We start from the raw sequence: 20,336 nt of genomic DNA, 5'->3' as shown, positions 1-20,336 counted from the left end.
GACCTAGACTGTATTAAAAAGCAAAGACATAACTTTGCTGACAGAGGTCCAAGTAGTCAAGGCTGTGGTCTTTTCAGTAGTCTTGTATGTATGTGAGAGTTGGGCCATAAAGAAGGCCGGGCGCTGAAGAATTGACACTTTGAAACTGGTGCTGGAGAAGACTGTTGAGAGTCCTTTGGACAGCAAGGAGATCAAACTAGTCAATCCTAAAAGAAATCCACTCTGAATACTCATTGGAAGGATTGATGCTGAAGCTCCAATACTTTGGGCCATCTGAAGTGAATAACCAACTCATTGGAAAAAGACCCCAATGCTGGGAAAGATTGAGGGCAGAAGAAGGGGGCAACAGAAGATGAGATGGTTGGATGGCATCACCAATTCCATGGACATGAACTTGGGCAAACTCTGGGAGATATTGAGGGACAGGGAGGTCTGCCATGCTGCAGTCTATGGGGTTGCAAAGAATTGGACACAACTTGGTGACTGGACAACATGTTAAGCACAATCAGTAGGATGCTTGAGAGACTTTGAAGGAGGGAGGGGGCTCTCCTTCCAGTTCTAGTGTGACTTGTATTGAGGTCCCTGGAGAGCACATTTTAGCCCCTGAGGTTTCTCCAGTGCTAGTTTCCTGCAAGGCACAGCTGTCTCCAGCATTTGACTGCTGTGACTCTTGTCCATCACCTTCTCAACTCAGCCAGAAACAGTGCAAACCAGAAGACAGTATAGCAACCTGTTGAAAGTGCTGAAAGAAAAGACTATCCTCCTGGAATTCTGTACCCAGAAACAATACCTTTCAGAACCAGTAATCTAGTGAAGATTATTTAAGACAACAGCAAATGTCCCTGCCTTCCAAATAATATTTATAGCTGATTCTTTCCCCGCTAGTCTTGGATCCAATTAAAGCTCTTAAGTTGTTAAGACTCTTTAATAATAAAACAGTCCCAGCCTTTTTGTTTTTTTCATGATGTTGACAATTTTTAAGAGGCCCTGCTAGTTTTTCCCAGAACACCCCTCAGTTTGGATTTTGTCTGACTTCCTTCATGATTAGATTCAGATAAATACTTTTGGCAGGAATAGTACATCAGTGACATGTCCTTCTCAGCCATCACACTGGGGGCACAGGGTGTCCATTTTTCCCATCATCAGTGATGTGGAGTTTCATCACTGACAAGGTGACATTTGCAAAATGTCTCCATTTAAAAAAATATTATACCAGCATATTCTTTCTTTTTTTTTTAGCTTGTGGGATCTTAGTTTCCTCAACCAGAGATCTAACCCATGCCCCCTGCATTGGGAGTGCAGAGTCTTAACCTCTGGAATGCCAAGGAAATCCCCCAAATGGCTCCATTTTTATGGAGCCTTTGTAAATACCTCTCTGGGGTGATACTCAGAGACTGTATGATTTCCTCCCTTAATAGGATTTCATTCATGGTTATGTCATCCAATGATGTTTCTTGCCCAAATACTCATTTTTAAAGAAACATTTGGAACAATAGTTCCTGTTCAAATTTAAAAATGATAATTATAGCTTCCATAACCATTTTGCTTGGTTTTGTAGTTGAAGAACCCCTGATGTTCATTTGGAATAATTTTCCTTCCAACACTGAAAGGCATCTGAGGGAGTTTATGCCACGTGGAAGCTCAGTTGTCTTGCTCTCATGGGGAAGCTGTAGATGCAGAAGTGCTTTGGGGAACCTGATACAGAAAGATAGTATGAAGGCATCGATATTTAACATGCTATTGATATTGTATGCTATGCCAGGTGACATACAGTGGACATAATCTCTGCCTTTGAGAGATTTTGTAATGGGTGAAAGATGATAGAAACCTTGGATAACTTTTTTTGTCTGTGCTCCAGAATCCTATAATTAAAGCCTTCCTTTCTCTTCAAATTTTTTTTCCATATGACTCTAAAGATCATACTCCTGTAGCCTTTTCTTTTTGAAAAAAGATGTTCCCTCTGTCACTGATGCCAAATTGACATTCTTTGTGGGCTTGAAGATGGCAGTTCATTTCAGAGTGAGGGAGTGATTTTATCCAGGGCAATCATGATAAGAAAAGGTAGGGGCGTGTTAAAGACCCCAGGATATAAATAGGCGCTGACTGGCTTCTTGCTGAGCTCTGAGACCCATCCCCGAGTCCCTTGGCAGAAGACCGTCTGTTCTCCGTGCTGTAGCGGAGCGTCCATCTCTCCCCTGCCTGGACTGACTCTGGACCAGGAGAGGGGCTCGTATCCTCCTCTGGCAGCACCTTTCCTGTCTCCTTGCAGGAGACCAGCGCTCTTGTGGGTCAGCATCATTCCCAGACCGCAGGAGGGCACCCTTGAGAAATGGTCCTTTTGTTGGAAAGCTTTCAGCTGTGTGTCTACCGGATCCACCAGGAACTTGCTTTGCTCACATTTCCACAGTGCACAAGGGAGCGTTTGTCTTGATAGCCTCCGAGATCATCCTGGCACCAGACTCTCCAATGTGGTTTCCCTGGAGACTGGAAGAGAAGGATCAGGACAGGGCTTGAGAAACTGGCTGGAGGCCTGAAGGTCCTCATCAGTAAGGAGCAGGTGGTCACTACCTGAAACGCTAAACCCAGGTGAAACTTTTGTGCTTCCACTGTCCCATGGACGAGGCTCCAAATGGCCCCCTTGTATACGGAGTTCCCTGTAGAGCTACTGGCGGACTGGGGTCAGCTGACTCCAAGGTTCAGAGGGGAGGCAGGGCCCAACCTGGACGCGCTTCTAAGGGTGAACCAAGCTGGTGGGAAAGGGCAGGTGCCGCTGAGCCCCACTCACTTGATGTGCCGGAGCCCGTGGTTTCCAGACAGTGCAGTGGCAACACATATTGCCCCCTCCATTCCCAAGGAATTCTCTTGAAGGCTAGGCAGAGAAGAGATGGAAATGCCACAGTGAGCCCTTCAGAACAGAAGGAGATGCCCAGGAAGCAGCACGGCACTCTCTTGGAGGGACCTGTCTGGGCCTCATTGGTCCTCAGGTGCCATAGCAAGAGCCAAGTGGCATTTAACCCCAAGACCCAAGTCTGTACGCAGCCAGGTTGTCTCGTGCAGGTGCCACAGAGGACGTATGACCAAAAACGCGAAAGGGAACAAACCCATCCACAGTACTGACTAATAATGACTGTAGTGTCAGCTGTTTGTATTTTGAAGGGAGTAGCTATAGCGGAAAGCAAGTATTATGCTACAGGGGGAGTCCAGAAGAGAAGCCGGCTGCCCTGAGGCACAGGTACATCTGTGCAGCCACTCACTTGAGTCTCCGGAGACTGGAATTGACCTTGAGAGCATTCACCAGGGCTTTGGCTCCGGCCACCTCGATGGTGTTTCCTCGTAAGCTGTTGAGAAAGGCGGGAACCCTGAGGCGCAATCTCAGGCACAGTGACAGCCGAGAGGGGAGCCTGGCACCCTTCAGGTGAGCGTAGGCGCCTGGGTGGAGGCAGTGTGGACTCAGCAACTGTGGGGGGTGAGGTTGCTCCTCCCTCGCTCCCGGGCACAGAGCAGGGACTGGCTCTGGGGAGCAGGACGTGGGAGGGGTGAAGCCAGCCCAAGCTGGGGGTCTGTTGGAGCCCTCGTCCTTCATGTTCATTCAAAGAAAGGGGCGGAGACCAGAGAGGCAGCCCTCCACCCGGAGGTGCACGTGCGCTTGGAACCCCAGCACTGCAGGAGCAGCGAGGACCAGACACGCCCGAGAGCCCCACAGAGCTCGGGCTGGAGCTCGAATCTTCTCACAGGCTGGGTCAGTGGCCACTGCCCCCTCCCCAGGGCCCCTAAACGGCCTGGGGACATGTTCAGTCTGGGCAAGGCCAAGGAGAAGAGGACCCACGAGTGACCCCCAGGAAAAGAGGGTGACGGGGCTGGAGAGGCCGGGGCTGCTTGATCTCTCTGAAGGCGTTGAAGTGATCTGGGAGTTTCCACGTACATGTCCCCCTTCCATATATGATCACTCTGAGTCAACAGCTTGACTTCGTGAGCAGGAGGCTGTAGCCAGGGACTGGAATACTTACTCGAGAATCTCCAAGGTTCTGTTCACAGCCAGGGCCTCCCCGAGTGCCTGGGCCCCCGGAGCACCAATGGAGGCCACCTGGAGACTGTAAGAGGAGATGCGGTCAGTGCACATGGGCAGCCCCCAGCCCGCACACCCGCTGGCCCAGCTCCATCCGCATTCACCCTTCATCTCCACCCCCTTGACCTAGGGCCGAGACTGGTGAAATAGCGCTGAAAGTTGATGGCCTGTGGTGTGTCCAGAGAATGCTGCATCTCCTGCCCACACTGATGCCAGGCAGAGATCTGGACACAGGAAGTGCAGGTGTTCTGGAGAGTTTGGGGGACACCCCCAGAACCCCTAGTTCTTACTTTTTAGATGTCTGATGTCCTAATCACTAACATTAAGAAAGTCAAACCCACCTGCCTTGCCTGGGGAAAACGGATGTTTAGTGTGGAAGGATGGCTAAGGGCCAGCTGTGCACGTCAGGACTTACTAGAGAGCAGTGAGGGCTGTGTTCACCTTCAGCGCGCTGGCCACCGCAGAAGCACCTTCGTCCCCGATGGCGTTCTCCTGTAAACTGAACGCAGAGCCTGACCCCTGGGTGCACGGGACCCGAGCCAACGCTCTGGCAGGATGTGCTGAACTTGGACCTTCTAGATTTAAGTCAGAGCACACACCCCATAGTAAATGATCTCTGGGGATCATTGCACTTCCTGTGTGGCCACTGCCCCATAGCCGCCTAAAACTGCTCAGTGTTCTGGAGTCTGCGTGTGTCTAGACCATTAGGCAAAACAGAAACGGACACATGGAAATACTGTCCACAAGAAACTGGTGTGATTTTCAAAGCCATCCCCAAAATCAAAGCCTTCAGTCCTCAAGCCATTCTTGGTGGTCAGTGTTTTCAGCTTTCCACCCCCACCCCCACTCCTTTTTCTTCCACATTGGAGGAAAGTGGCAGGCCCTGGAGCAATAAATGACTAAGAGTTTAGTTCAAGTGGACATTGGCACATTTGAGGGAGCAGTTTGCATTGACAATGTTAGCAAACATTTAAGTGCCTTGGGGACCATCAAGCCCAATCCTGGCCTCTTGGAACTCAGGTGGGGGAACATGTGAGATGAGAGTCACCAAGTGTGAGGTGCCCTCCCCAGCGTGGTCACAGAGGCTGCTCAGCAGAAATAGGTCTAGACCGAGCCTGCGGGTGAGAGATGGGGGTGGGCCTGGCACATCCAAGGAGCCCAGAGGAACTGGGTCAAGTTGCTGGAGTGTGGAGTGAGGCCCCAGGGATGCAGAGGAAGCAGAACTTCAGGGCTGTGGGAGCCACACTGAGGGCTGGACTTCACTCTGCAGGCACTGGGCAGCCAGCTAAACTTGTCCAGGACGGGATAGACTGACGTTTGGGAGAGATCTTTGGTCGGCAGTGTGAGAGGAGCGACTGGATGTGGAGGCCGCGGCAGTGAGGCAGGTGAGTGACACTAGCCGCCTGCACAGCGGCTGTGCGGGTGGAGGGGGCTGGGTGGGATGTTGGGAGGAGAAGCAACAGGACTTGGGAGATGAGCTGCGGTGGGAAGTGAGGGTGGTGGCGTTTCTAGCTTGCACAGTTGGTGGCCAGAACACCTCAAACAGAGAGGAACCAAGAAGCAGGCTTGTGGGGGAGGTAAACCGGGTCCACCCAGGGAGAAGTTGAGTGGGCAGTGGACATGGGGGTCTGAAGCTCAAGAGAGAGGACTTCAAGGGGAATTGGAGCCCTGGGTGAGGAGGAGCTTCTAGAAAGAGACATCACTCAGGGGAAGATGACCCAGGATAAGACCCTGAGGAATAGCATGTTCAGAGCCAAACGGAAGGACCTGCCAGATGGCGTATATTGGAAGCTGTGGGAGCATGAAAAGCAGGTGAAGCTCAAAGGTTAAACACAGAGCGAGCACCTCACTCAGCAGGTCTGCTCCCAGGCGTACACGAGAGAATTAAAAGCATGTATCCACACACAGAAACTTGTGCATGAACGTTCACAGCAGTGTTACTCATAATAGCCCAGAAGTGGAAACAGCCCAAATGTCCATCAGCGGTTGAGAGAATAAGCATCACGTCTGCCCATGCAGTGGAGTATTATTTACTCATGAAAAGGGACGAAGCCCTGATACATGCTATAGTGTGGATGGACCTTGACACCGTTACACTAAATGAAAGACGTGAGTCAGAAAGATCACATATTCTATGACTTAAATTTTGTGAAGTGTCCAGAATAAGCAAATCCATAGAGACTGTAGATCAGTGTTTGTCAGGACTAGGGGGCTGGGGAGGAAGTGGGGAGTGAGTGCTGATAAGCATGAGGTTTTTCATGGGGTGACTGAAGGGTTCAAAAATTTATTTTAGCGATGGTTGCCAGCTCTGTAAATATACTAGAAACCAGTGACTTGTACACCTTAAAGAGTGGATTATATCTCAGCAAAGCTGTTATTTTGTTAAAAAGAATATATATATATATATATATACACACAACACTAAGTCAGATGGAAACATGCTCTCTGGCCCTAGAGCAGAGGAGGCTGTGTGCTGAGGGCAGGAGAGCCGGTGGGCAGCAGGGTGGCTGACTCTGCATCTCCCACCACCTTGGAGGCCCCACTTACTCGAGGCTGGTCAGGCTCGTGTTGAGCTGTAGTGCTTGTCCCAGGGCCTTGGCAGCGCCGGCCTGGATGAAGTTCCACTGCAGGCTGGGCAGACACACACACACATGACCACATGGCCCAGGGCAGAGCCAGGAGGTCCTGGAGCTCCAGAAAGAAGGGGCTTCTCCGAGGAGAGTGACCAGAGGGGGTGGAATCCTTGGGGTTAGGATCCTGGCCATGGTGGGCAAAGCTCCTGCAGCCCCCCACCCCCAGGCTGGTCCCAGGGGGTCAGTGTGCACTCCGGCCAGTGGAGGGGCCCTTGCATGGAGCGTATGACACAGCCCAGCATGGGCACCCACCTCCCACCACTGGCCTCTCCATGGATTGGCCCCAGGAAACAGAGCAGGGGGCCGGGCACAACCTGCTGAGGCTGTGCCAGGGTGGGGACCCTGCGCCCGACTTGGCCTCCTGCCTCCCCTGGTTGAGTGGGGCCCTGCCGCTCTGGGAGGACAGGGCTGGCTGGGGGCGCCGTGGACTCACTGAAGGGATGTGAGGGCGCAGTTTTCCCTCACTGCCTCTGCGACGGCCTGGGCGCCCTGGTCGTGGAGTAGGTTGGCTGTCAGGCTGGGCAGAGGGGAGCGGGCAAGTGAGCTGGAGCCAGCAGTGCAGCCCCCATCCTTGCTCCCTGGGGATCCAGACTACTCCTGGGTCCCCAGCCCCACCCCAGGGCTGCATCTTGTCCCCCGGGATTGCGGGCTCAGGCTCTTGGGGCACTTGAATGTGCTCCTGGGCGCCACGCCTGCCATGTGTCCTGGGGGTGGGCAGGGAGCAGGCTCTGCTTGGTGGGCCTCCATGCCTGGTCACCTGCCAGGAGGTGGCAGAGCCGTCTGGTGACTCACTCACTCCTGGCCCCTGTGCTGGGAGCCCCCCACCCCGCTCCTATATTGTTGTAGGGGGGCAGGCTCAGGGTAGGGCAACCGTCACTACTCACTCCATCCTTGTGTACTTTGCGGCATCAGAGGGGGATGTGTCAGAGTCACCGCCAGGCCTCCCGGCCACAGCCCCCAACCACGCCCTTCTCCCAAGGGCCCGCCCATCAGCTCCCAGCCTGGGGTGGGCAGGGCCCCCGGTGGCATAAGAGAGCCTTAGGAAGCCCCTCCTGCCCCCTCACGTACTCTAGGCTCTTCAGGGTGCTGTTGGTGCGGAGAGCACGTGCCAGATCCTGGGCTCCCTCCGGGCTGATGGAATTTTCTCGAAGGCTGAGGAAAGAGAAGACCCTGAGCTGCTGATAGACAGGGGAGGCCTTTGGTGGGGTTGGGGGGTGGGTGGCACAGCACCCAGGTGCTCAGGCTGTTTAGAAACCAGGAACCCCAGGTGGGCCCTGGCTGGAGGCAGGAAGCGCCCGCTCCAGGAACCCCCCCTTGCAAGGTTTGCCAGCCACGTGTTCCCCTGCCCAGGACTGTCCCCTGGAGGACAGACAGTCCAGGAGGAAGAGGATAAGATGCCAGGACCTCAGAGGTGTGAGGGGAGGGGCAGGCTGGAGTGCTTGGTGGGTGTAGGCTTGCCCTCAGGAAGGGGGTGGCAGACCCGCCCGCTGAGGCTGCCTTCCTCCCCCGTCCCCTTGAGCAGGGGTGCAGGCGGCGGCAGGGCTCCAGCGCCAAGCTGCCCAACCGCGGCTCTTCCTCCTCCTAGACCCTTGGGGTGGGGGTGGGAGTGGGGGCTTCTCAACACCAGCCTTTCCCTCCACAACCCAGAGTCCCTTCAGACCCCCAGCCAAGGAACGGAAGGAAGGGCAGGGCTTACTTGAGGCTGAGGAGCGTCTGGTTTGTGCAGAGGGCCCCCATCAGCGCTGCCACTCCCGGGTCGCTGATGGAGTTGCTTTGCAGGCTGCGGACAGAGGACAGAGTGCCCTGGGCATGGCCACCTCAGGACCCGCGGGGAGTCCAGCCGGGGTCATGGGCACTGAGTGCAGCAGGGGGCTGGGGGCCCTGTGCCACCCCCGTGCCCTCCTCATTCCTTTCCCGTGCCCCTCAGTCCAGCCTCTGCCAGCTGAGGGCAGGTGGGTGCAGCACCACTAGTGCCAGAGTTTAGATGTCGCCTTGATTTGGGCGGCTCCACATGACTTCTGAGGGTACATGTGTCTGCAGCCCCCAGAGAAAGCGGCACAGCCAGGTGTCCCCACTCCCCACCATGGGCCCTGGAGCCAGCCCCCTCCACAGCCACCTAGGCCAGCTCCTAAAGGGCACTCGGTGCTTGTCACTCTGAGAACTCTAGAACCAACACCAACCTACTGTCCAGGGAGAGGGAGCTGGCCGGGTGGGCCGGATGGAGAGACATTCGGAGCACAGAGTGCCCGGGGTTGGGGCCTGGTGGGTTCTGACTGACTTCTACCAGGACCCGCCCCTCTGCTGGCCAGGGAACCTGGGCGGGGAGTCATCCTCTGCCCACAGCCACCCCCGGGGGACTCACTCCAGGCTCCTCAGGCCCTGGTTCACCATCAGGGCCTCCGCCAGGGCCTTGGCGCCTCCATCGCCAATGCTGTTACTGGAGAACCTGCAAGAGAAGGGACATGGGTGGGGCAGCCGGGCGGGATGAGGCCAGGAGGGGTCAGAGTCTGGGAGCCCTCCAGGGAAGGGCTGTCTCTGGTCTCAAGGGTGCCCAGTACACAGTCTCTTCTGCCTGAGGCCGGCTGGCAGGTGGCCTTTGTAAGAGATCAAGGTAGCAATGTCCTTGACTCCTTGATGGGGACAGGGCCAACTCTTCAGTGAGAGGCATTTGTGATCTTTATATGAATGTGGCTGGGATGTCAGTAAAGGTGAGCTTGAGACAGTTGGACCTCACTCTTTCCTGGGAATCTGGATCTCCATTCTCCTGGCTCAGGGTTTTGGAGTCCAAAACCAGCTATCTAGTACCCATGCAGTCAATCATTCATTCACTCATCCATCCGCTTACCCACTCATTCATCCATCCATCCATTTACTGACTCATCCATCCACCCATTCAGCCAGCCAGCCAGCCATCCATCTACCCACCCCATGCTCACAAATATTTGTGATAAGCTCGGCATTGTGCCAGGCACGAAGGGTTCCAGTTTGGCCCTTCTGCATTTCTCACATGAGCTCCTTCAGACTCCTGTTTTGCTTCAGGGCATCTGCCATCTGCTGGGTTCCCACTGGCCCGATGGAATTCTTCTGCAGGCTGAAGGAGAAGGGTCCTTCGGTAAACCTGGCCACAGGCATTCCCAGGCCAAGGATAGTCTGGTTCAAGTTTACCGCAGCATGGGGGAGGGGTCCTTGGATTGTTGCCAAAATGTTGCTAATAGACTGATGTGAAGAGTAAGAGGCTACTGGTGGGGGCTTCCCTGGTGGCTGAGTTGTAAAGAACCCTGCTGACAATGCAGGGACACGGGTGCGATCTTCCCTGGGTCGGGAAGATCCCCTGGAGAAGGGCATGGCAACCCACTCCAGTATTCTTGCCTAGAGAATCCCATGGACAGAGGAGCCCGGCGGGCTACAGTCTATGGGGTCACAAGAGAGTAACACACGACTTAGCAACTGAACAACAAAAAAGAGGCAAGGGCAGCTGGGCCTTCCCTTGAGGGGCCAGAAAGCAGTGACCAGAGGACACTGTTAATATCCATCAACTTCCAAACTGGAGACTTTCTGAAGACTTCTACATACAAGTCCCACCAGCCCCTCACCTGACCAGCCTTCTCAACACTCAGCAGTCTGCCTCCATCCAGACCAACCAGCAGCCTTCCCCCCAACCCTACAGTCCTCCTGAGGGCAGACCCTGGCTTAGGCTCCTGTCTGCAGAAGCTACTTCCTCTTACACTAACTCTGGAGGAGGAAGACACTTCAGGAGGAGCCCTATATTCATCCTGGAAGGACAGGCAGACCAGGACCTCATCTGTATGAGGCTAACTGCGATCTACACAAAATGGAACTTTCCTTGGTCCCAGAAGAGCAAGGGGAGAAAAAACCCTCCCCTCCCATAGAGTATTTCCTTGAGGAAACTAGGGATTATAAATCCTTTCCCTGTCCCTTTGAGAGTATGTAAATCTTTTTAAGAGCTATTAATAGAAGTTAGCCTCTTGCCAGACTTACAGCCTAGGAATGTCTTTGGTAAGGGCCTCTGTGCCATCTCTTTGAACCCTGCGCATCAAGGAAGGGAACACCTGGTCTGGCTGTAAGTGCCTGCTTGTCATAAAGACAGGAGTTTTCATTTTCCTCAGCATGAAGGCAGGAGGCAGGCATGGACGGCTCCCCCTCCCAAACGACAGGCAAATTTAGGATAAACTAAGTATGACAAACGGTGCTATTCCAGTTCTCTTGTTTGAGGACAAGCTATGGTCTTTGAAAACCCCCATGTAAAGAGTTGTGTCTGCTTGGCTCCAGGAAAGGGTGAGTTTCCTTTCTGTCTTTGCCAACCCACTGGCGGATCACCTGGGATGCTCACTGCAGGCTAGCTGAGTGCTTACTCCAGTAACTAAGCTGTTTCGTACTTTTCTGCATTTGTGGAGAGGATTTCCCATCTTGGTGGGAGGCTCTGTTTGTAATTATTCCCCCAACGCCCATTCTCCAGAAAAGCAGTGGACGTCAGGTTTTCCAGGGGCCATGCAGATGGCTCAGAAAGCCTCCGGGCCTTGTCCCATCCACCCCTCTGTGCAGGAAACAGAGAGGCCCTTGGGGGAGGAGAAGAGAGGAGAGAAAGCTGTTCTCTGCCAGCCAGCATGCCCACTCACTGCAGCACGGAGAGGGTCCGGTTGGTGGCCAAGGCCTCAGCCATGGACCTGGCGCCGTCGTCCCTGATCCTGTTGCTCTGGAGGCTGTGGAGGTAAGGAGAGGCATCACTGGTGGAGCCCAGGAGGGTACCTGGCAGGCCTGCACCCCACACACCCAGGCAGTGGGGGAGCTGGCCCTTCCCACCGCTGCTCTGACTTCAGGCTTTCCCTGGGTTCTCCAGGCACCTGCCTGCTGGCTGTGGACAAGGAGCCCCTGATAACTGGACCACAAGGTCATCGATAGTCTGAATTACAGCTGAAACGTAGCAGCCAGGTGTTGGTGAGGACGTGGAGAAATTGGAGCCCTCATCCCGGTTGCTGGTAGGAACATTAGACAGTGTGGCCTCCGAGGAAAGCAGGCCGGGCTGTTTCCTCAAAAGGTTAAACACAGGGTCACCTGTGACCCAGCAGATCCCACTGCTATGTAGCCACCCGGAAGACCTGAAAAAAAGGTCCTCAAATGCTTGTACAAAAATATGTACAGCACAACAGCCAATAGCTGGAAACAACCCGTGTCCAACAACTGGCGAATGGATAAACAAATCGTGGTCCATGTAATAGAATATTATTCAGCCTTAAAATGGAATGAAATACACATGCTTCGACATGGATGAACCTTGAAAACATTCCACCGGGTGTTAAGAAGATAGGAACAAAAAGTCTTACTGTTTGATTCCGTTTACATGAAATCTTCAGACAGAAAGCAGATTGGTAGTTGCCAGGGGCTGAGGGGAGACGGGGGGATGGGAAATGATTGCTGATGGGTAGAGGGACTCCTTTTAGGGGGATGTGAATACTTAGGAACTAGATCGAGGTGTTGGTTGCATTTGAACTGAATGTACATTTGAACTGTACACTCCAAAATGGTAAATTTTATGTGAATTTTGCCTCAGTAAAAAGAAGGAAATGAGCAAAACAAACAGACAGTAGGCATCAAGGCACTGATCCATCAACTGAGGATGGATACAGCCACTGGCCCCTTAAAGGAGCCCAGCAAACCTCAGCAAACCATGGGAAGCATCTGGAAGATGGGATTTCAGTGTCTTGGAAGGCATCTCAGGGATCATCCTGATGTCATGGCCTTGGGGACCTCCCACTCATGGAGACAAGCGCTTTTCCTCGAAGACTGTTTTGCCTGTCAGACCTCCTCGTACCTCTGCCCCTCTTCTCCTCCCTCCCCCATTCAGACCCTGAGCACAGGCGCGGTGAAGAGCTGGACTTAGAAACTTGCTCAGCACACAGGATGCCCTGGCATCCACTGGATGGGAGCCAGTATCTTGGGGCTGCTGTTGGGAATTACCTCCCACTGCACGGGTGGCACCTGAGGAGACGGTTTTTTGAGCCACCTCCTGGGTGCAGAGAGGCAGCAAGCAGGTGACACGTACCTCAGAGAGGCCAGGGTGCGATTAATCTTCAGAGCATCTGCCAGCGCCTTGGCCCCCTGAGGTCCGATGGAGTTACTGCGGAGACTGGCAGAGGAAGAGAAAGGACCAGTTATCCAGCTCCCGGGGAGGGAAGGCAGAACAGAAGTTACTCAGATCTTTAAATCCATGCTCCTCGAAGAGAATGTGCCAGGGTTTGTTGTGTTAGTTGCTCAGTCGGGTCTGACTCTTTGCGACCCATGGACTGCAGCCCGCCAGGCTCCTCTGTCCATGGGATTCCCCAGGCAGGAATACTGGAGTGGGCTGCCACTCCCTTCTCCAGGGCATATTCCTGACCCAGGGATCGAACCTGGGTCTCCTGCACTGCGGGTGGGTTCTTTACTGTCTGAGCCACCAGGAAAGCCCTGTTTGGTGGGACTGGGGCAGAGATCTTTTTTTAGGCAAATGAGGAAGGCATTCCCTATGATGGCCCCACACGAAGGGGGTAAGAAAGCAGGGTCTGATGGACTAGTGGGCTTGGGCTGAGTGTGGAGAGGAGATGATAACACCAGGTTCAAGGCCAATATTCTGGTGCTTCCGTGAGCGAGTCCCAGCCGCTGAGCAGGAGCCAAGACTTGGCTGGCTCAGCTGTCCTTCTGGCCCACCCTGGGGAGACTGTTGCCTAGGGGGCTTCAGACGACGGCTCACAGGCTCCCCCTATCCCAGTGGTGAGGGTCCTACTTACTCCAGAGTGGTCAGGCTTCTGTTGACGAGGAGGGATCTGGCCAGAGCTTTGGCCCCTTTGTTACTGATCTGATTCTCAGCCAAGCTGCCCGAAGAGAAGGAGAGGGTGCTTAATGCGGGTCTGTAACCTCATCACCTCTTCTGCAGCTCCAGGCCTATGATGCAAACCCGTCAGGCACCATAGCATCATCAGGGCCTGGACGCAGGTAGAGACCAGATGAGCCAGGCCCAGCAGATGGGCATGGTAGGGCCAGAGTGGGTGGCCTTTCCCTCACTTTAGCAGAGAGCCCCATGTGTGGGTGCTCCGCCACTTCAGTCGTGTCCGCCTCTTCGCAGCCCTATGGACGGCAGCCCGCCAGGCTCTTCTGTCCATGGGATCCTCCAGGCAAGAATCCTGGAGTGGGTGGCCATGCCCTCCCCCAGGGGATCTTCTCGACCCAGGGATCTAACCTTTGTTTCATGTGTCCTGCACCTGCAGGCGGGTTCTTTATTACTAGCACCACCTGGGAAGCCCAGCAGAGGGCCCCAGGGAGAAGTTTGACCAGAATTGAGTGCAACAGCTTCTACACAAACAGTGCAGCAGAGAGGGTGGGTAGTTACTGCAGACGACCACGTGGATTCCAGCCAGGGCTGTGCTGGAGAACCACCTCTCAGGCAAAAGCAAAATAACAAAAGCCCTAATTTGTTGTGATGGCTAATTTCCATGGTGTAAATACTCCCACTGTGGCCAATTTCTAGCACTGTCAACATGTAAAATTCCTGAGAACGTTAACAGTCAGCTCTCATGACCTGGTGGCTCGCATGAACTTGTGGCTCCAGCACACCCGTGGCCCCCGTCCTTTCTCTAAAGCAAGAAAGGAAAATGGTTGAGCTATGAAGCTGACTTTAACAAAATGTACATCTCTATCTACCTGGAAAGGGTGCACCCCGAACACACTGAGGAGTGGTCCAGGGAACCCTGAACCCCTACTGTTTACCCTCCTCAGGCACAAAGGTCACACATGTCACCCAGAGGTTGAAGGTCACACAGAACTTGCCACTGTGACCACCATCCTCAGTGGCTTACTTTTAGTCTGGACTCAGTCCATATTTTTGTCTTTTCAGATAAAGATGATTTCAAAAGCTGGAAGCTTATGTCAGGCTTATGAAAAGTTACTCTCTGAGTCTTATTTTCTCTAAATCCACTTCCCTAGTTCTCCCAAAGCCAGCTGCCGGTCATCACATTGATTCAAATCAGGTGTTATTCAGACTATGTTATTTATAGGAGAGATTTCATGAGCATATATATCTGCTCTGCAGTTAGTATATAAACTGTCATTAATTAGAATAGTAAAGATGCGATGTTTAAAATTGTTTTAATTAATATGAATTTTTTAATTTAAAAGTTTGGATTTTTTTTTTTTTAAAGCTGTAATCCTGTGCTCAGAATACCATCTGAGGGCAAACTCTGAGAGGAATGTAGAGTGGATCGGACCTGGCAGTACATCCGCGCATACAGTATTGGGAAAAATGTATCTACGGTAGCATCTGACTCTTGCCGTATCCTTTCTCTCTCCTGACAAGTGAGGTACCTGGGCCTCTGAAACTTTCTGGAATGGGTGGAAACAAGCAGTCTGCACCTTGAGCCACACGCCTGTAGATACCTCTCTTGGACAGTATCACAGGCCACTTGAGCAGAGAGGAGGATGTGAAAAGAGCCCCAGACCCCGAGAGACATGTGAGCACCCTACGTGGGGTCTCCTGGGTCTGTGTTACCTGATCCTTTGAATGCGACAGTCTTTCCCACTCAGCACGCTGCCCAGCAGCTCCATCACAGGGTCCTGGAACTGGTTGGTGTCCAGCCTGGTCAGGAGGAACAGCAGTAGTGAGTGGTCCTACCGCTGCCCGTGGGCAGGTGGGATGAGGCCCCTGGCACCGGAGTGGGGGCTAAGCTCAGACACCTAGGCTGAGACCCTCTGCCGCCCCCTCCTCTCCATCCCAGCGAAGCCCCAGCTGAGTGGCTCAGAGATCTGTGCCAGGACGCCCGCGTACTCAGAGTTCTCCCACCAGGCGACTTGGGAGGTTCAGTGGCATAAACGGTGGGCTTCTGACCCACAGGGCTGTCTTCCCTGCAGCCCCCACACTGTGTGTGTCAGTTGGACACCAGCTGCCCTCCTTTAAGGACTGTAGAAGCTATTCTGAGGTCTGCAGTGGCCCTGGTCCTACAGCCTTCCCCTCCCCACCACCGAAGTCCAGAGAGTGGGCGGAGGACGACAGGCTGAGGGTGGATGAATGGGCGTGGCCTCTGTCAGCACTGGGGTGCTATACGGGGTGTTGTGGGTCGAGTGGTGTCCCCCTGTAAGACATACTGGTGTTTACAGCCCCCCACCCCCGTGCCTCAGAAATGCAACCTTCTTTGGAAATAGGGTCATTGCAGATAACGAGTGAGGATGAGGTCATAGTGGAGTGAGGTCGTCTGTAACCCAGCGTGGGGACCAGTGTCCCCTGAGAGAGAGAGATCGACAAGAAGACAGACATGGAGGAGACAGCCATGTGACCTCAGAGGCAGAGCCTGGGTCTGCAAGCCAAGGACTGCCGGCAGACACCGCAGGCTGGGAAGGCCAGGAATGACCCAAGGACCGTCCCTACAGGTTTCCCAGGGAGCATGGCCCTGCTGACGACATCCTCTTAGACTCCAGTCTCCACAACTAGGAGAGAAGCAGTTTCTGTCCTTTGAAGCCGCCTGGGTCGTGGTTTTTGGTGACAGCGGCCCCAGGACGGGACACAGTGGGGCGTGGGGTGGGAGGAGCCCGCCCGGTCCTCACTGTACCCTCCTCCCGCCCACCCTGCGCTGCCCCTGCCCCCAGCGCCCACCTCAGGTTCCGGCAGTAGAGCAGCTGGGGCAGCAGGCTCTGGAGGACGCCCGGGCTGAGGCACAGGGGCAGGGACGCCTCCTGGGCACAGCCATCGGACACCTGCAGGAGGTAGGCCAGGGCGGCGCGGTGCGGGGGGCTGGTCAGCCTGGCCAGGCCCCCGCTGGCCACGGCCTCCTCCACGCTGCGGGTCAGCTCATTGTGCTGCAGCTCACGCAGGCAGCGCAGGACGTTGACAGCCCGGGCGCAGACCGCCACGTCGGGGCGCAGACAGCCCTGCAGGAGCTCGGCCACCTGGGCCCGGTAGCCCTGGTGCTCGCCCTGGGTCAGCAGGGAGCCGGCCAGCAGAGCGTTGACCCTCGGGGACAAGAGGCCTGAGAGGAATCGCAGGAAGACGTCGAGCCGCCCGTCCTCGGCCTGCATGGCCCGCTGGGCCGCGCTCCGGAAGTGTGTGAGGAAGCCCAGCCGGGGCCAGGACACGCCGCCCTCGGTGAAAAGGTCGAAGATGGCCCTCTTGGAGGCGCTGCAGTAGTACGCGGCCGCCACGAACTCCTGCAGGGACAGGTGAGTGAAGCAGTAGGCGGCTGCGGAGGCCAGAGTCTCCTCCCGCTGCAGGAAGCGGCCACAGAGGGCCGTCTGTAGCAGTGTGAGGTCCACGCCCAGCACCTTCAGGTCAGGCTCGTAGAACACGTACTTCTTCCTGACCAGCCCGTGGAAGGCCAGCCGGCCCAGCGTGCCCACCAGCTTGCGGCCGCTGTGGGCCAGCTGCTCAATGCGGGGGCTCGCCTTGGCCTTCTCCTGCCCCTCTCCGCCAAGGGCCATCCTGAAGTACCACGCATAGAGTTCACACAGGGTCCTCGGGGGCCACAGCTCGGCGTCCGGGGGCCCCGGCCTCTTGCGGTGCAGGTGACCCAGCGCTGCCCCCGCCAGCCTGCAGAAGGCCGGGACGGTGCACATGAGATACAGGGTCCGGTCAGCCTGCACCTGGCTCAGGACCCAGCCCGTGAGGATAGGGTCCTCGGGGAACATCTGCTCCAGACAGGTCTTGATCTCCTCCTCACTGAAGCCCCGGATCTCGGTCATCCGGTCCACCAGGCCCCCTGGAATCTGGCCAGCCGCGCTGGGACGGGAGGTGATCCAGACAGACACTTCCGGGAAGAGGTTGCCCCGGATGATGTTGGTGATCAGGTGGTCCACCTGGATCTCCTTCTTGGGGTCCGTGCAGGCCACAGTGTTGGAGAAGTCCAGGGGTGTCTTACACTCGTCCAGGCCATCCAGGACCAAGAGGACTTTGCTCAGTGCCACTGATGCCAGGCCCGCCTCCCCAGCATGTGGGAAGACGGAGCGGAGGAGTCTGTCTGCAGACAGCTTCTCGTGGGTGTTGAGATCCCGGAAGGTCAGGGGCAGTACCAGCGAGAAGTCCTTGCCCACCTGCCCCTGGGCCCAGAGGTGAACAAAGTTCCTTACCAGGGTGGTCTTGCCCACTCCGGCCACCCCGATGGTGATGGAGATGCGGGGGGGGATGGACACACGCGACAGGGGCAGGAAGAGCCTGTCCAGGGCGATGGTCTTGGCTGAGCACCAGCCCCCGCGCGTGGCCTCCACCTGTGTGAAGTCGTGCTCCCTCAGCTGCAGGTCCGTCAGGCCCTCCACCAGCAGGAGGCTGGTCAGCCTTGGGGAGGGGCTGCCCAGCTCGGGGCTGACCCCGGTCCTGTTCAGCAGGGCCTCCCGGTGCCTCTGTATCCTCAAGTCTGCGGGACAGAGGCCATGGGGGAGGGTGGGACAGGGGAGGGGGAAAGGGGAGGGGGAAAAGGCCCAGGGATCCCCATCCATCGGCCTACCATTGCCATGGGGCTTCAGTGGGCATTCTGGCGTCCTGCTGGGGGGCTGCGGGGCCTGGGAGCCCTGACCACCTTTCCCGGCCAACAGGTCCACCAGGGCTTTCACCTGCTCGGCCGGGGAGCTGGCGGTGTGGCCCTGGCCGGTCTCCCCGCCTGGGCGCAACTCCTGCTTCCTCATGGAGTCGGGGACTGCGGCCAGGGGCTGTGGAGAGAGGGCTGGGCCTGCGGCCTCTGTCGTCCCACCCAGTGGCCTGGGACAGGCGACTGAGCCTCAGGGCCCGGGTGGGATGAAGGCCCACTCTCTCTCCCTCCCCGGATGGTGGGCAGCCGGCCCTTGGTCTGGCCTCCAGGACGGGTTTGGGGGGGGGGCGCGGTTTGTTCCTGGGTGGCCACAGTAGGCCCTGCTGCCAGGAGCATCGCCAGGGGCAGGGAGCCCCGGGCTGGAATCTGAGCTCTGCCACTTACGGTCTGTGCGACACTGAACGGGCCGCCTGAGCTCTCTGTGCCGTGGTGTCCTCATTTGTAACCTGGAAACGGGGCTAATTAGGAACAGGTCCACTGGCAAGAAGGGAAGGGTGGAAGAGGCCGACGGGGAGAGGCTGCAGGCGGTACAGTTTCAGCCTCATGGCCTTCTGGAAAAGGGAGAGCCACGGAGATAGTGACCAGACAGTGGCTGGCAGGGGTCTGGGGAGGACGAACTGGCGGAGCACAGAGGATTGCCGAGGCACGGAAGCAACTCTGTGATACTGCAGCAGTGTATGTGCTCATCCAAATCCATAGAAGGAAGAGCACCAGGGGTGACGCTGATGCCGGTTCTGACTCTGGGTGACCGTGATGTGTCAGTGTGGGTGACCGACTGTAACCAACGTGCCCCTCTGGTGGGGTGGGTGTGTGTAGGCAGGGAGGGGGAAATCTCGGTCTTTCCCACTCAGTTCTTTTATGAACCTAAAACTGCTCTAAAAACTAAAGTCTGCTAATTTAAAAAGAAAAGAAGAAAGGAGGAGACGAAAGGGAGGGGAGAACTGGTTCTCAGAGCAGCCACTCAGCTCCTTTCGTGTCCTGTGTCTCCGGGAAGCACAGGGGCCCCTCCTGAACTGCATATTTTCTGCTGGGGACAGCGATGCGGGCGCTGAGAGGCAAAGCCCCACCCGCCCACTTTCCCTTTCCTCCCTGGGGATTGGAGTGGATCCCATGGCCAAAGCTGGCCGCCCCCGTGTGTCCCTCCCTCAACCAAGGAGGGCACCGGAGGACCCCTTCCTCACCTGCAGTGGGCAGGGTGTCCAGCCCTCGGCAGCCCCTTCAACAGGGCCCCAGGCACTCAGCGGGCAGGGGTCGGCCATCCTTTGTCCATGGGCCTAGGAGAGAAAACAGGACGTGAGGCTGGGCAAAGGATACACCTGCTGCCTTGGGTGGCAGAGGCAGTGGCTGACCCACACCCTCCAGCCCTGGAGCTCTCTGGGTCCTGATAGGGTTCATTTAAGAGAGATCCACTGGCTATAGCCCCTAGGATCCAACATACTCCTCTACCTTGGATTTGAATTGGGGTTCCCAGGCATTTTATTTGGGATGGATCTTTCTACCTGGAAAATACTAAAAGAAGTTTGTGTGTGTGTGTTCAGTTGCATCCAACTCTTTGTGACTCAGCAGACTGGAGCCTGCCAGGTTCCTCGGTCCATAGGATTCTCCAGGCAAGAATACTGGAGTGGGTTGCCATTTCCTCCTCCAGGGGATCTTCCCAGCCCACAGATCAAATCAGTCTCTTGAGTCTCCTGCATTGGCAGGCAGATTCTCTACCACTGAGCCACTTGGGAAGCGCAAAAGAAGCTTGGCAATATGTAAAACAGTATTTTCCAAGCATTCAGTTCATGTTGACACTGAAGAGTTAGTGCAGCCAACTTGAGGTAGATAAGTGTCCAACTGGGCTGAACTACGCTGGGACTTCAGAAATAGGCCAGGGCAAGGCCACACTCCCTCTACTTCTCCAGGTCCCTTCTGGCTCTTTTATTTCATTTTTCTAAATGTTAAGAACCAAGGGGAAAAGAAACTGGCTAGGATACTGGTTTAAGTTGTGTTAATGTGCATGGATTAATGGAGCTGTTATTGAGGTTTTCCTTTAGATCCATTGCTAAACTATAGTTTTCCTTATCTAGATCTTGCCAGTTT

At 55.5% G+C, this 20,336-nt stretch overlaps 1 protein-coding gene across 1 annotated transcript; it reads right to left on the bottom strand.

Moving 5' to 3' along the window:
* Window positions 1-2,193: 2,193 nt before the first annotated feature.
* NLRC3 (NLR family CARD domain containing 3) lies at window positions 2,194-18,642 on the bottom strand. The gene is made up of 18 exons (XM_068969048.1): window positions 18,639-18,642; window positions 18,174-18,375; window positions 16,334-18,083; window positions 15,236-15,322; window positions 13,482-13,565; window positions 12,761-12,844; window positions 11,337-11,420; window positions 9,707-9,790; window positions 9,062-9,145; window positions 8,396-8,479; window positions 7,768-7,851; window positions 7,133-7,216; window positions 6,614-6,697; window positions 4,482-4,565; window positions 4,008-4,091; window positions 3,255-3,338; window positions 2,786-2,869; window positions 2,194-2,484 (listed from the first exon to the last, which is right to left on the bottom strand). The coding sequence occupies exons 2-18, from the start codon at window positions 18,349-18,351 to the stop codon at window positions 2,394-2,396; spliced, it is 3,198 nt and encodes a 1,065-aa protein (XP_068825149.1). The 5' UTR covers window positions 18,352-18,375; window positions 18,639-18,642; the 3' UTR covers window positions 2,194-2,393.
* Window positions 18,643-20,336: the final 1,694 nt, after the last annotated feature.

This window comes from Capricornis sumatraensis, chromosome 3, assembly GCF_032405125.1.
Source record: "Capricornis sumatraensis isolate serow.1 chromosome 3, serow.2, whole genome shotgun sequence".
In the NCBI taxonomy this organism is placed as follows: domain Eukaryota; kingdom Metazoa; phylum Chordata; class Mammalia; order Artiodactyla; family Bovidae; genus Capricornis; species Capricornis sumatraensis.
Note: the sequence above shows the minus strand (reverse complement) of the source record. Positions and strands in the feature narration are given on the sequence as shown.